Source organism: Ranitomeya variabilis, chromosome 4, assembly GCF_051348905.1.
Source record: "Ranitomeya variabilis isolate aRanVar5 chromosome 4, aRanVar5.hap1, whole genome shotgun sequence".
Lineage (NCBI taxonomy): Eukaryota > Metazoa > Chordata > Amphibia > Anura > Dendrobatidae > Ranitomeya > Ranitomeya variabilis.
In genome coordinates this window covers 8,304,175-8,320,461 of record NC_135235.1, presented here as the reverse complement: position 1 = coordinate 8,320,461, position 16,287 = coordinate 8,304,175, and the positions used below count along the sequence as shown (strand labels likewise).

The window sequence follows — 16,287 nt, the reverse complement described above, 5'->3', positions numbered from 1 at the left end:
TGTAGATAAGCCCCCGATGTTACCTGAAAGAGGAGAAAAAGAGGTTAGAATATACTCACCCAGGGGCGGTCCCGCTGCGGTCCGGTCAAATGGGTGTCTCAGGTCCACTCCGGCGCCTCCTATCTTCATTCCATGACGTCCTCTTCTGGTCTACACGCCACGGCTCCGGCGCAGGCATACTTTGTCTGCCCTGTTGAGGGCAGAGCAAAGTACTGCAGTGCGCAGGCGCCAAAAAGGTCAGAGAGGCCTGGCGCCTGCGCACTGCAGTACTTTGCTCTGCCCTCAACAGGGCCGACAAAGTACGCCTGCGCCGGAGCCGTGGCGTGAAGACCAGAAGAGGATGTCATGGAATGAAGATGGGAGGCGCTGTACCTGACCTGAGATGCCCATCGGAGCGGGACCGCCCCTGGGTGAGTATAATCTAACGTCTTTTCTCCTCTTTCAGGTAACATCGGGTGCTTATCTACAGCATTACAGAATGCTGTAGATAAGCCCCTGATGACGGTGAGCTTACCTCACCATCGATTTTGGGGGTGACAGGTTCCCTTTAACGAGAGCCAGCATGGGTTTGTAGCAAACAAGCCATGCCAGACTAATCTAGTTCCCATCTATGATGGAATCAATGACTGGGTGGATCAGGGAAATGCGGTAGATATAGTATATCTTAACTTCAGCAAAGCATTTGATAAAGTATCTCATACTATCTGTGATCAAAAATATTAAAATCAGTGAAGAGGGCACTCACCCCCCTCCCTTCTTCCATCTTACACAGCTTTCCAGTGAGGAAGCAAATAGCTGACAGTCTCAGCCTGTTTGAATAATCTGTAAAATGGACATAATTAAGTGGGAGTTTACATATAGCTGTGAAGTGAACTATCCTAATTACCATGCAGGCAACCCATTTTTAAAGTGAAAACCCCTGGCAGTGCCCAAGTGACTGAACAAGGATATCTATTGTGTGTAGACAAAGTTATAGATTGGACAGGTAATTAAGACATGAAAGGTCTTTTCAGAGAATTTGTTTACACATAGATAGCAAAATGGAAGGGGCTTTATCCACAGTGATACTGCTTTTTCCTGTAAGGCAAATGCTATATATTGACCCAGATGTATGTCTCCAAAACTACATTGGAAATATTAGAGTCCGTATAGATCTGATAGGGATGGGACATACATTTTCAGCTGCAGGACTAATCAGGGAAGACGATGCTTTTTTTTCATAACTGTAACCCTTGCCTATAAGCCACAAATCATTAGTGGGCAGGCAGCTAACAGCCTTGTAATGTTTGGCGTCTGGGTAACAGAAAAATCCTGATTAAAAAAAAAACATGGTGGTGATCTCAAACTTCGGCCATCAGTTGTAGCGTAAGTTGGGAATTTCATAAAATCCTGAATGACTGAGGACATCCCACCACCCGGCCCACTTGAGGTAATCACAGGGGGTGTGTGGGTCAAACTCCAGTGCTACTAAAAGCTCAAGGCTCTTTATAATCTGGGTTCATGTAGAGAGATACATACCATTGCGTATTCTGTATTTTATGTCCCCTTTGTAAAATCTCTCTATATATATTTTTATAAACAGTGCCTATCATTTGGATTAAATATAAAATGTAAACGTTCTGTTCCTTCTTTGTGTAACCTGCACCCCGAAGCCATACTCTACCAGAACCAGAACTAGGCCTCCAGTCAGCCTGTATAAAACATTGTTATAAGGAGATGATGAGGGTTATGTGCTCTGTGTAACATGGAGATGATGAGGGTTATGTGCTCTGTGTAACATGGAGATGATGAGGGTTATGTGCTCTGTGTAACATGGAGATGATGAGGGTTATGTGCTCTGTATTATTACAGGTCAGTCTTAAGTTCTCAGAGGAAGAAGCTCTCCCTGGTTCAGACGTTCAGCTCCTTCTTAAGGCTAATGGCGGTTCCTTGTGTGCGGTGCGAGCAGTGGACAAGAGTGTGGTGATGATGAAACCGGAGGCAGAACTGACTGGGAGTACGGTACGAATGACATCACAGTGTGCAGATATTCTCACTGCTCCTGCTACTGATGAAGATGACTCCATTGGGCAGGAACAGGTTAACTCCTTGTAACGTGGTGTGAGAGGAGAATGCAGGGAGATTGTCAGCTCCTCGGCCCAGATCCGTCACATAGTCAGGTGCAGATTGTAGGATGCGGTCTGAATGGCCTCCACGTGAAGGAAGCCCCCCTCTGATATATAAGTAAGCCCCCCTCTGATATATAAGGAAGCCCCCCTCTGATATATAAGGAAGCCCCCCTCCTGTATATAAGGAAGCACCCCTCCTGTTGTCATGAATGGGGGTTGTTTGGTTGCCCCAGTTCGTTTCTGAAGGGGATTTATCTATATCCCACTTTCCAGTTCCGGTTTGGAACTCGCAGCTCTCTGGCGCCCCCTTAGCTTCAGGTCATTCAGGGCACTGCACCTAGGATAATTAGTCGCCAGAAAGGCTGCCTGCTATGTACTGACTGTGGGGCATGCACTGCAGTGAGGGTGTTGGAATTATTCCCAGCCGCAGGCGAGCAATACACTATAAAAATCCCATTCCGTCACGGACAGCGGTATACACCAGTGCAAGACACTTCTGCTGCCACCAGCTCCTGTTCATTAATAATGGGTCAGGAGCCAACACAATTAGTAGCGTAATTTACTTCAGATGACGTGAAAGTACGTTATAGGGCAAGGAGAAACGAAGCTAGTAATTTTATATATTTTACTCCAAAAGGTAGGCAGTGTTTACAAAAGTGTAACAAGATATTATAAAATGAAAAAATTATGTATATACAGACAATTACAAAATAAAAAGGGATTAAAGGAAGAAAATAGACTTAGGGTATGTGTCCACGTTCAGGATTGCATCAGGATTTGGTCAGGATTTTTCATCAGTATTTGTAAGCCAAAACCAGGAGTGGAACAATTAGAGGAAAAGTATAATAGAAACATATGCTCCACTTCTGCATTTATCACCCACTCCTGGTTTTGGCTTACTAATACTGATGAAAAATCCTGACCAAATCCTGATGCAATCCTGAACGTGGACACATACCCTTACAGTTCTTTCACATCATGGCTGACCATGCGGCTGGGGGGAGGGGGAGCATGTCCCAATGCATCAGGCAGATTTGCAGAGCCTCTCTCTCAGCTGACTCCCTGGGCGATAGCTAGTGAAAAAATGAGCTCTCACTATCTTATACTTGTGCCCAAAACCAATGCACTCCCTCTGTGATGACTTCACTGGGTGGCTGAACACTCCCCTTTCTTGAAGATATGAAAAACCATCTCTACATGTATCTTGGCGTATGAACCTCGTAGAAGAAAGTCAAAATTATCATGATGCTCACCACGACATAGGGGTTCATTTAAGTATGGGCGCTAAGTGATACATGACCTGCTTATGGAGAAATCCGTTCCTTGCATTTTGTTGGGCTTTGACCCTAGCGATTTCAGTGAGTTATAGATCTCCCGGTGGACATTTGGAATATGTAACTTTTATATCTCTATCCCTGATCGGTGTCATTATACATAACTTTTCAAGAACAAAGAAGTCCTGTGCGGTTTGAAAGTTGCAGTACCAGTTATAGCTGGTATCAGGCGGGAGGGGGGATGAGGGGTTTAGAATTACACAGAGCTGACAGGCAGAGTGAAGAGGAGAAAAGCTTGCTTATTTCTCAGACGAAGGGGGGCTGTCATCACCCACAGGCATGTGTCTGCCATAGGGCTTTGCTTTTGTAACAGCAAATGCAGTGGAAAGTCCCGGAAGTGCAATTTCGATAACAAGACATTCTTCCTATTTCCTAACACCTGTATATAAGGCAGCCCCCTCCTGTATATAAGGAAGCCATGGCAGTAGATTCACTACAGTAAGGTCAGATCTCCGGACTTTCCTCCATTACAAATGTTATACGTAATAATAATCATAACGTAGAAGAAATAATAGAAGTGACGACGACACAGAAGAGTCATTGTCCAATTCCAGATCAAGAACCTGGTGAAGGCGACGCGCTCCTACATACCTGCACATAGACCCCACTATGACTATTGCCGCGATTTCAAGCCAGAGACGGCCATTGCCAGCGATAATGCAGATGACGTGACCGGATGGTGGGGCGGGTACTCCTATCCGGAGAAGAAGAAGGACCTGAAGAACATTGTTCAGGTGAGTGTCCGAGAACAACTACATCATCGTTCTGTATGTAACGACTCTGCACAGTACCACTCCACCTGTATATATACACTGCACAGTACCACTCCACCTGTATATATACACTGCACAGTACCACTCCTCCTGTATATATACACTACACAGCACCACTCCACCTGTATATATACACTGCACAGTACCACTCCTCCTGTATATATACACTGCACAGCACCACTCCTCCTGTATATATACACTGCACAGCACCACTGCTCCTGTCCTGTATATATACACTGCACAGTACCACTCCTCCTGTATATATACTCTGCACAGTACCACTCCTCCTGTCCTGTATATATACACTGCACAGTACCACTCCTCCTGTATATATACTCTGCACAGTACCACTCCTCCTGTATATATACACTGCACAGTACCGCTCCTCCTGTATATATACACCGCACAGTACCACTCCTCCTGTATATATACACCGCACAGTACCACTCCTCCTGTCCTGTATATATACACTGCACAGTACCACTCCTCCTGTCCTTTATATATACACTGCACAGTACCACTCCTCCTGTCCTGTATATATACACTGCACAGTACCACTCCTCCTGTATATATACTCTGCACAGTACCACTCCTCCTGTCCTGTATATATACACTGCACAGTACCACTCCTCCTGTATATATACTCTGCACAGTACCACTCCTCCTGTATATATACACTGCACAGTACCACTCCTCCTGTCCTTTATATATACACTGCACAGTACCACTCCTCCTGTCCTGTATATATACACTGCACAGTACCACTCCTCCTGTATATATACTCTGCACAGTACCACTCCTCCTGTCCTGTATATATACACTGCACAGTACCACTCCTCCTGTATATATACTCTGCACAGTACCACTCCTCCTGTATATATACACTGCACAGTACCACTCCTCCTGTATATATACACTGCACAGTACCACTCCTCCTGTATATATACACTGCACAGTACCACTCCTCCTGTATATATACACTGCACAGCACCACTCATCCTTTTATGGATGCTGGGGGTTATGTTCCGCGTTGACACATTCTCTTCTCTGTAGGACATGGGTCTCCACCTTGTCACCAGTTGGGACGTTGTCGCTCCGACCACCTGTATATGGCACAGTTACAGTAAGTTCTTCTTGTAGATGTCTGATTAGTTTATTGGTCGGGGTCGGTGGGATTCTTCCTCTATCATTAGGAGGTGAGTGACACAACCAAACGTATAGATATGTTGTCACACAGATGTGTCCCCATGTTCTGGGGCCTGGTGGGGATCGTTGCACATTGACTCCTCCAATGTCAGTAATTTGCTAAATATTTTGATGACCACCATCTTCCATCCTCGCTTCAGCAGAGGCAGCCACCCCATATCTCAGCTTCTTGGAGAGGCAGCCGCCCCATTGCCCCCTGTATCTCAGCTTCTCCTAGAGGCATCCGGCCCATAGCCCCCTCATATCTCAGCTTCTCAGAGATGCAGCCGCCCTATAGCCCCTTGTATCTCAGTTTCCTGGAGAGGCATCCGCCCCATAGCTCCCCCGTATCTCCGCTTCTTGAAGATGCATCTGGCCCATAGCCCCCCATATCTCAGCTTCTTGGAGAGGCAGCCACCCCATAGTCCCCCGTATCTCAGCTTCTTGGAGAGGCAGCCGCCCCATAGCCCCCTCGTATCTCAGCTTCTCAGAGAGGCAGCCGCCCCATAGTCCCCCGTCTCTCAGCTTCTTGGAGAGGCAGCCACCCCATAGTCCCCCGTCTCTCAGCTTCTTGGAGAGGCAGCTGCCCCATAGTCCCCCGTATCTCAGGTTCTTGGAGAGGCAGCCACCCCATAGTCCCCCGTCTCTCAGCTTCTTGGAGAGGCAGCTGCCCCATAGCCCCCCATATCTCAGCTTCTTGGAGAGGCAGCCACCCCATAGTCCCCCGTCTCTCAGCTTCTTGGAGAGGCAGCCACCTCATAGTCCCCCGGTCAAATACAGGCTAAAATCTGCACTGAGTAGCAGCTATCGCCCCCTGTTGATGCCCCTCACTGCTTTCTTTTCCCTCCAATGCCACCGGACCCGTCCTCTGGTAGTTCTCACACTGATGGTGGAGCGTGCTCAGATGCGGCTAATGACCCTGTGAGATACAACCTCTGACAGCCGGGATGCAGCACAGCTTAGCTATGCTCATCTCTGAAAATCCCACTGATACCAGCTACACTTAAACCTAATGACCTTGTGGAATCCATGAATAATAGAGGCACATATGAACCCTGTCTAATAAGGCGTCCCCCAGGTCCCCTTGCTGCGTCTTCACTGCCCTGACAGCCATGTTGTAGCACAGCTCAGCTCTGCATGAAAGGGAGAGTGTGATCATGCCTTGAAGATCCTGTGAACTGCTACTGAAATGTGCACTTTGTAAATAATAAATATTGGGCACTTAGTGAGTCACAGTCATTGCTTCACCCATGTAACAACAACTGCCCGTGTTGAGGTCTTTCCATCCCTTATCAGAAACACACAGTGGAGCAGAGCGAGGGGCCTGCAGCACTGAGGAGAAGTGGGGTGCTGCTGGGAAACGAAGGGTTAGCAGATAGGGATAATGACGCCCGTTCATCTCTGTGACACTGGATGCACAAACGAGATGAAAAAAGATACAAAGGAACAAGAAACTTCATGTTGGGCTTGTACTGTGCATTACTAACAGTCATTGTGGGAATAAACCCTTTAATCTGTCATTACAATAAATTAAAAACCTAAAATATTGAATTATGTGAAAGTAATGTGTCGTGTAACTGAATATCGAATAAGGCCATTAATCATTGATAATGTGATGAGTGACTGATAGTTCTGGTGTGTGATTAACTCGTCCCACAAGATCGTAAAATACAAAGAACCTTTGAGGCCTGAGCAGCAGACGGCGACAAAACGAGTGACGTCCATTAACAGCGCGACCGAGGCTTATGACGCGGGACGATAAAACTCTGTGTCTGCACCAAAAGCCAGAGCCACATAAAAAGGACAGAAAAGGTCCACACGTCATCATCATCATTGAGCAGCAGTGGTGGAGAAGCCTCCAATAATCCAGACATAATATCAAAACTCTACAAATACTAGAAACGAAAGTCAAACTGCTTCTAAAAAGCAAAAAATGTCCCAAATAAGAAATCAACAGCGAGAAAAGGCAAATAATACGAGTGTTGTGATGTCACCGGCGGAGGATCACACAGCCTCTAAAATCATCAACGCCGTCTATAATAATCCGATATCAGAAGAAAAGATTAAAAACAAAAGTGTCACAGAGCAATGAGAACCACCAGAAGCCGCAAAACGGGAGATAAACGGCAACAAAAATACCCAGATAATCACGATATAACTGTGGTGTTTGTGTAATAATAACCCTGATAAAGAACGTAGCGGTGAGAAAACCATCCACACGACACGGCAAGAAGCAGGTTTATATATACTGTAACATCTGACATCCTCCTATAGACCCATGCTACATACTGACCAAATCAATCTATCCCCTGCACCATATACAGATGTGTCCTCCCGCACTATATACAGATGTATCCCCCGCACTATATACAGATGTATCCTCCACACCATATACAGATGTATCCTCCGCACTATATACAGATGTATCCTCCGCACTATATACAGATGTATCCTCCACACTATATACAGATGTATCCCCCGCACTATATACAGATGTATCCTCCACACCATATACAGATGTATCCTCCGCACTATATACAGATGTATCCTCCACACTATATACAGATGTATCCCCCGCACTATATACAGATGTATCCCCCGCACTACACTATATACAGATGTATCCTCCACACTATATACAGATGTATCCTCCGCACTACACTATATACAGATGTATCCTCCACACTATATACAGATGTATCCTCCACACCATATACAGATGTATCCTCCGCACTATATACAGATGTATCCCCCGCACTATATACAGATGTACCCTCCGCACTATATACAGATGTATCCCCCGCACTACACTATATACAGATGTATCCTCCACACTATATACAGATGTATCCTCCACACTATATACAGATGTATCCTCCACACTATATACAGATGTATCCTCCACACTATATACAGATGTATCCTCCACACTATATACAGATGTATCCCCCGCACTATATACAGATGTATCCTCCGCACTATATACAGATGTATCCTCCGCACTATATACAGATGTATCCTCCGCACTATATACAGATGTATCCTCCACACTATATACAGATGTATCCTCCACACTATATACAGATGTATCCTCCGCACTATATACAGATGTATCCTCCACACTATATACAGATGTATCCCCCGCACTATATACAGATGTATCCTCCGCACTATATACAGATGTATCCTCCGCACTATATACAGATGTATCCTCCGCACTATATACAGATGTATCCTCCGCACTATATACAGATGTATCCTCCACACTATATACAGATGTATCCCCCGCACTATATACAGATGTATCCCCCGCACTACACTATATACAGATGTATCCTCCGCACTATATACAGATGTATCCTCCACACTATATACAGATGTATCCCCCACACTATATACAGATGTATCCTCCGCACTATATACAGATGTATCCCCCGCACTACACTATATACAGATGTATCCTCCACACTATATACAGATGTATCCTCCGCACTATATACAGATGTATCCTCCGCACTATATACAGATGTATCCTCCGCACTATATACAGCTGTATCCCCCGCACTATATACAGATGTATCCCCCGCACTATATACAGATGTATCCTCCGCACTATATACAGATGTATCCCCCGCACTACACTATATACAGATGTATCCTCCACACTATATACAGATGTATCCTCCACACTATATACAGATGTATCCTCCACACTATATACAGATGTATCCCCCGCACTATATACAGATGTATCCTCCGCACTATATACAGATGTATCCCCCGCACTACACTATATACAGATGTATCCCCCGCACTATATACAGATGTACCCTCCGCACTATATACAGATGTATCCCCCGCACTACACTATATACAGATGTATCCTCCGCACTACACTATATACAGATGTATCCTCCACACTATATACAGATGTATCCTCCGCACTATATACAGATGTATCCTCCGCACTATATACAGATGTATCCTCCGCACTATATACAGATGTATCCTCCGCACTATATACAGATGTATCCCCCGCACTATATACAGATGTATCCTCCACACTATATACAGATGTATCCCCCACACTATATACAGATGTATCCTCCGCACTATATACAGATGTATCCCCCACACTATATACAGATGTATCCCCCACACTATATACAGATGTATCCCCCGCACTACACTATATACAGATGTATCCTCCACACTATATACAGATGTATCCTCCACACTATATACAGATGTATCCTCCGCACTATATACAGATGTATCCCCCGCACTACACTATATACAGATGTATCCTCCGCACTACACTATATACAGATGTATCCTCCGCACTACACTATATACAGATGTATCCTCCACACTATATACAGATGTATCCTCCGCACTATATACAGATGTATCCTCCGCACTATATACAGATGTATCCTCCGCACTATATACAGATGTATCCTCCGCACTATATACAGATGTATCCCCCGCACTATATACAGATGTATCCTCCACACTATATACAGATGTATCCCCCACACTATATACAGATGTATCCTCCGCACTATATACAGATGTATCCCCCACACTATATACAGATGTATCCCCCACACTATATACAGATGTATCCCCCGCACTACACTATATACAGATGTATCCTCCACACTATATACAGATGTATCCTCCACACTATATACAGATGTATCCCCCACACTATAAACAGATGTATCCCCCGCACTATATACAGATGTATCCTCCGCACTATATACAGATGTATCCCCCGCACTACACTATATACAGATGTATCCTCCGCACTACACTATATACAGATGTATCCTCCACACTATATACAGATGTATCCTCCACACTATATACAGATGTATCCCCCACACTATATACAGATGTATCCTCCGCACTATATACAGATGTATCCTCCACACTATATACAGATGTATCCTCCACACGATATACAGATGTATCCTCCACACTATATACAGATGTGTCCTCCGCACTATATACAGATGTATCCCCCGCACTATATACAGATGTATCCCCCGCACTATATACAGATGTGTCCCCCGCACTATATACAGATGTATCCTCCGCACTATATACAGATGTATCCTCCACACTATATACAGATGTATCCCCCACACTATATACAGATGTATCCCCCGCACTATATACAGATGTATCCTCCGCACTATATACAGATGTATCCCCCGCACTATATACAGATGTATCCCCCGCACTATATACAGATGTATCCCCCACACTATATACAGATGTATCCCCCGCACTATATACAGATGTATCCTCCGCACTATATACAGATGTATCCCCCGCACTATATACAGATGTATCCCCCGCACTATATACAGATGTATCCCCCACACTATATACAGATGTATCCCCCGCACTATATACAGATGTATCCCCCGCACTATATACAGATGTATCCTCCACACTATATACAGATGTATCACCCCGCACTATATACAGATGTATCCCCCGCACTATATACAGATGTACCCTCCGCACTATATACAGATGTATCCCCCGCACTACACTATATACAGATGTATCCTCCGCACTACACTATATACAGATGTATCCTCCACACTATATACAGATGTATCCTCCACACTATATACAGATGTATCCCCCACACTATATACAGATGTATCCTCCGCACTATATACAGATGTATCCTCCGCACTACACTATATACAGATGTATCCCCCGCACTATATACAGCTGTATCCCCCGCACTATATACAGATGTATCCCCCGCACTATATACAGATGTATCCCCACACTATATACAGATGTATCCCCCGCACTATATACAGATGTATCCCCCGCACTATATACAGATGTATCCCCCACACTATATACAGATGTATCCCCCGCACTATATACAGATGTATCCCCCGCACTATATACAGATGTATCCCCCGCACTATATACAGATGTATCCTCCACACTATATACAGATGTATCCTCCACACTATATACAGATGTATCCTCCACACTATATACAGATGTATCCTCCGCACTATATACAGATGTATCCCCCGCACTATATACAGATGTATCCCCCGCACTATATACAGATGTATCCTCCACACTATATACAGATGTATCCTCCACACTATATACAGATGTATCCTCCACACTATATACAGATGTATCCCCCACACTATACTATATACAGATGTATCCTCCGCACTATATACAGATGTATCCCCCGCACTATATACAGATGTATCCCCCGCACTATATACAGATGTATCCCCCGCACTATATACAGATGTATCCCCCGCACTATATACAGATGTATCCTCCGCACTATATACAGATGTATCCCCCGCACTATATACAGATGTATCCTCCGCACTATATACAGATGTATCCCCCGCACTATATACAGATGTATCCCCCGCACTATATACAGATGTATCCCCCGCACTATATACAGATGTATCCTCCACACTATATACAGATGTATCCTCCACACTATATACAGATGTATCCCCCACACTATATACAGATGTATCCCCCGCACTATATACAGATGTATCCCCCGCACTATATACAGATGTATCCCCCGCACTATATACAGATGTATCCTCCACACTATATACAGATGTATCCTCCACACTATATACAGATGTATCCCCCACACTATATACAGATGTATCCTCCGCACTACACTATATACAGATGTATCCCCCGCACTATATACAGATGTATCCCCCGCACTATATACAGATGTATACCCCGCACTATATACAGATGTATCCTCCACACTATATACAGATGTATCCCCCGCACTATATACAGATGTATCCTCCACACTATATACAGATGTATCCCCCGCACTATATACAGATGTATCCCCCGCACTATATACAGATGTATCCCCCGCACTATATACAGATGTATCCTCCGCACTATATACAGATGTATCCTCCACACTATATACAGATGTATCCTCCGCACTACACTATATACAGATGTATCCCCCGCACTATATACAGATGTATCCCCCGCACTATATACAGATGTATCCCCCCCACACTATATACAGATGTATCCCTCCGCACTACACTATATACAGATGTATCCCTCCGCACTATATACAGATGTATCCTCCGCACTATATACAGATGTATCCCCCGCACTATATACAGATGTATCCCCAGCACTATATACAGATGTATCCTCCGCACTATATACAGATGTATCCCTCCGCACTACACTATATACAGATGTATCCTCCGCACTATATACAGATGTATCCCCCACACTATATACAGATGTATCCCCCGCACTATATACAGATGTATCCCCCACACTACACTATATACAGATGTATCCTCCGCACTATATACAGATGTATCCTCCGCACTATATACAGATGTATCCTCCGCACTATATACAGATGTATCCTCCGCACTATATACAGATGTATCCCCCGCACTATATACAGATGTATCCCTCCGCACTACACTATATACAGATGTATCCCTCCGCACTATATACAGATGTATCCTCCGCACTATATACAGATGTATCCTCCGCACTATATACAGATGTATCCTCCACACTATATACAGATGTGTCCTCCACACTATATACAGATGTGTCCCACACACTATATACAGATGTATCCCCCGCACTATATACAGATGTATCCTCCGCACTACACTATATACAGATGTATCCTCCGCACTATATACAGATGTATCCTCCGCACTATATACAGATGTATCCTCCGCACTATATACAGATGTATCCTCCGCACTATATACAGATGTATCCTCCGCACTATATACAGATTTATCCCCCGCACTATACACAGATGTATCCCCCGCACTATACACAGATGTATCCTCCGCACTATATACAGATGTATCCCCCGCACTATATACAGATGTATCCTCCGCACTATATACAGATGTATCCCCCCACACTATATACAGATGTATCCTCCGCACTATATACAGATGTATCCCCTGCACTATATACAGATGTATCCCCCACACTATATACAGATGTATCCTCCGCACTATATACAGATCTATCCTCCGCACTATATACAGATGTATCCCCCCCACACTATATACAGATGTATCCTCCACACTATATACAGATGTATCCCCTCCACACTATATACAGATGTATTCTCCGCACTATATACAGATGTATCCTCCGCACTATATACAGATGTATCCCCCGCACTATATACAGATGTATCCTCCGCACTATATACAGATGTATCCCCCGCACTATATACAGATGTATCCCCTGCACTATATACAGATGTATCCCCCACACTATATACAGATGTGCCCCCCGCACTATATACAGATGTATCCCCCGCACTATATACAGATGTATCCCCCGCACTATATACAGATGTATCCCCCGCACTATATACAGATGTATCCTCCGCACTATATACAGATGTATCCCCCCACACTATATACAGATGTATCCCCCGCACTATATACAGATGTGTCCCCCGCACACTATATACAGATGTATCCCCCCCACACTATATACAGATGTATCCCCCGCACTATATACAGATGTATCCTCCACACTATATACAGATGTATCCCCCCCACACTATATACAGATGTATCCCCCGCACTATATACAGATGTATCCTCCGCACTATATACAGATGTATCCCCCGCACTATATACAGATGTGTCCCCCGCACACTATATACAGATGTATCCCCCCCACACTATATACAGATGTATCCCCCGCACTATATACAGATGTATCCTCCGCACTATATACAGATGTATCCCCCGCACTATATACAGATGTATTTCCTCTGTACCTTCTGTATACGGTAGTTTTTGTGCTGAATTTTCCTTCTCGCCGCTGTGTTTATGGCCTTTTGCGGTGGACGTCGTTTTTTCGCTGCTGAAGTTTTTATGTTTTCTGTCTTTTCCTTTTCGCTTCTTTCACGCTCAGAATGTTTATGGATTTTCCAGAGTTTGTTCGCTGCAGTTATTAGCACAATTATAAGCCACACGATCAGGAATACAGCGATATTGATTGTTCACATACATGCTACTAAGGCCATGTTCACATGCAGCATTTTTGCAGCAGATTTTTCTGCCCCAAATACCAGAGATGGTCAGGAAGCACGCTGCATTAAGGACATGCATTTTTTATGCCTCTTATGGAACAGTTTTTGTGACTTGAGCTTTTATTTCTGCTTCGGTTGTTTCAGAAAAATTTATCATGGAAAGCCAGGCAGCCATACTTACAATGCCATGTCCAGACACGGATGCCCAGCAGGCTGCAGTGACCCCATGATACAGGCGGGGCAGCACCGAGGCAAATACTGATGAGTACTACCCCAAATATCTGTATGACGGCTGCATAGTACTCAAAATACACATCAGCTTCATAGGACACCATTCACACCACAATGTGCAATGCAGCCCTGTCCAGATAACAGCCTACAACCAGTGCCCTACTATTACATCAGGCGGGCTGCCTGTACTATATGTGCACCCACAGGACAGTCACCCCCACATTCCCCAGCCATGGCTAGAGCCACCTGGCCTGCACTCTGCAGAAAAAGCGTGAAAAAAAGACGCACACGATGCAGGAGACGTATACTGTATGATGGAGGAGACTGCGACCCTAGTCACTGCTTATGGACAGACTGGGGCAGAAAAGTCAGACATTTCGGGGTCAATACCAAAAGAATACATAGCTAGCCAAGGGAAAATACAAAGTCGTACGTCAGGTCACAGTCCAGGGTCAATAACAAGAGATAGCAGATCAAAGCCAAAGGACAAGACAAAGGGATAGTCAGAACACGGTCCAAAGGGTCAGGCAGCAGAATCAGGCTAACACTCACCAGGAAGCACAAACTATGTCTGGCAGAGATCAGGAGCAGACCGCTCAGATAACTAGCTGGGCAATCACCATAACTCCGAACACCTGGAGAAAGTCCCGCACCTCCCAGTCACAGATTGGACAGCTGAGCTGTCAGTCAAAGCACCGACAGATCAGCAAGTTCATCAAAGGTTTAGACAGCCAAGATGTCAATCAAAACAGACAACTCAGCAAGACAGTTTCCATAGAACAGCATAGTATTCATTCACTGAGCGGAGGAATCGTGACGCAGGAGATGTAAATGTACATGCCGGAGACGTAAATGATGCAAGAGGCGAACACGATGCAGGAGATGTACATGATGCAGGAGACGTATATGATGCAGATGACGTACACGATGCAGATAACGTACACAATACAGGAGACGTATATGATGCAGATGACGTACACGATGCAGGAGACGTATATGAAGCAGGTGATGTATATGAAGCAGATGACGTACACCATGCAGATGACGTACACAATGCAGGAGACGTATATGATGCAGATGACGTACACGATGCAGATGACGTACACGATGCAGGAGACGTATATGATGCAGATGAGGTACACAATGCAGGAGACTTACACAATACAGGAGACGTATATGATGCAGATGACGTACACGATGCAGGAGACGTATATGATGCAGATGAGGTACACAATGCAGGAGACTTACACAATACAGGAGACGTATATGATGCAGATGACATACACGATGCAGGAGACGTATATGATGCAGGTGACGTACACGATGCAGGAGACATACACAATTCAGATGACGTACACTATGCAGGAGACGTATATGAAGCAGATGACATACACTATGCAGGAGACGTACACGATGCAGGAGACGTACACGATGCTGATGACGTACACAATACAGGAGACGTATATGATGCAGATGACGTACACGATGCAGGAGACGTATATGATGCAGATGATGTACACAATGCAGGAGACGTACACAAT

General features: G+C 44.8%; 1 protein-coding gene across 1 annotated transcript in view; it reads left to right on the top strand.

Annotated features, from left to right (window-relative positions):
• LOC143769415 (alpha-2-macroglobulin-like protein 1) overlaps window positions 1–16,287 on the top strand; it is a 305,150-nt gene that overhangs the window by 113,693 nt on the left and 175,170 nt on the right. Inside the window, exons 16-18 of the mRNA XM_077257911.1 lie at window positions 1,852–2,001; window positions 3,997–4,176; window positions 5,269–5,338. Coding sequence (XP_077114026.1) covers window positions 1,852–2,001; window positions 3,997–4,176; window positions 5,269–5,338 — 400 coding nt within the window. The remainder of the gene's footprint in view (window positions 1–1,851; window positions 2,002–3,996; window positions 4,177–5,268; window positions 5,339–16,287) is intronic.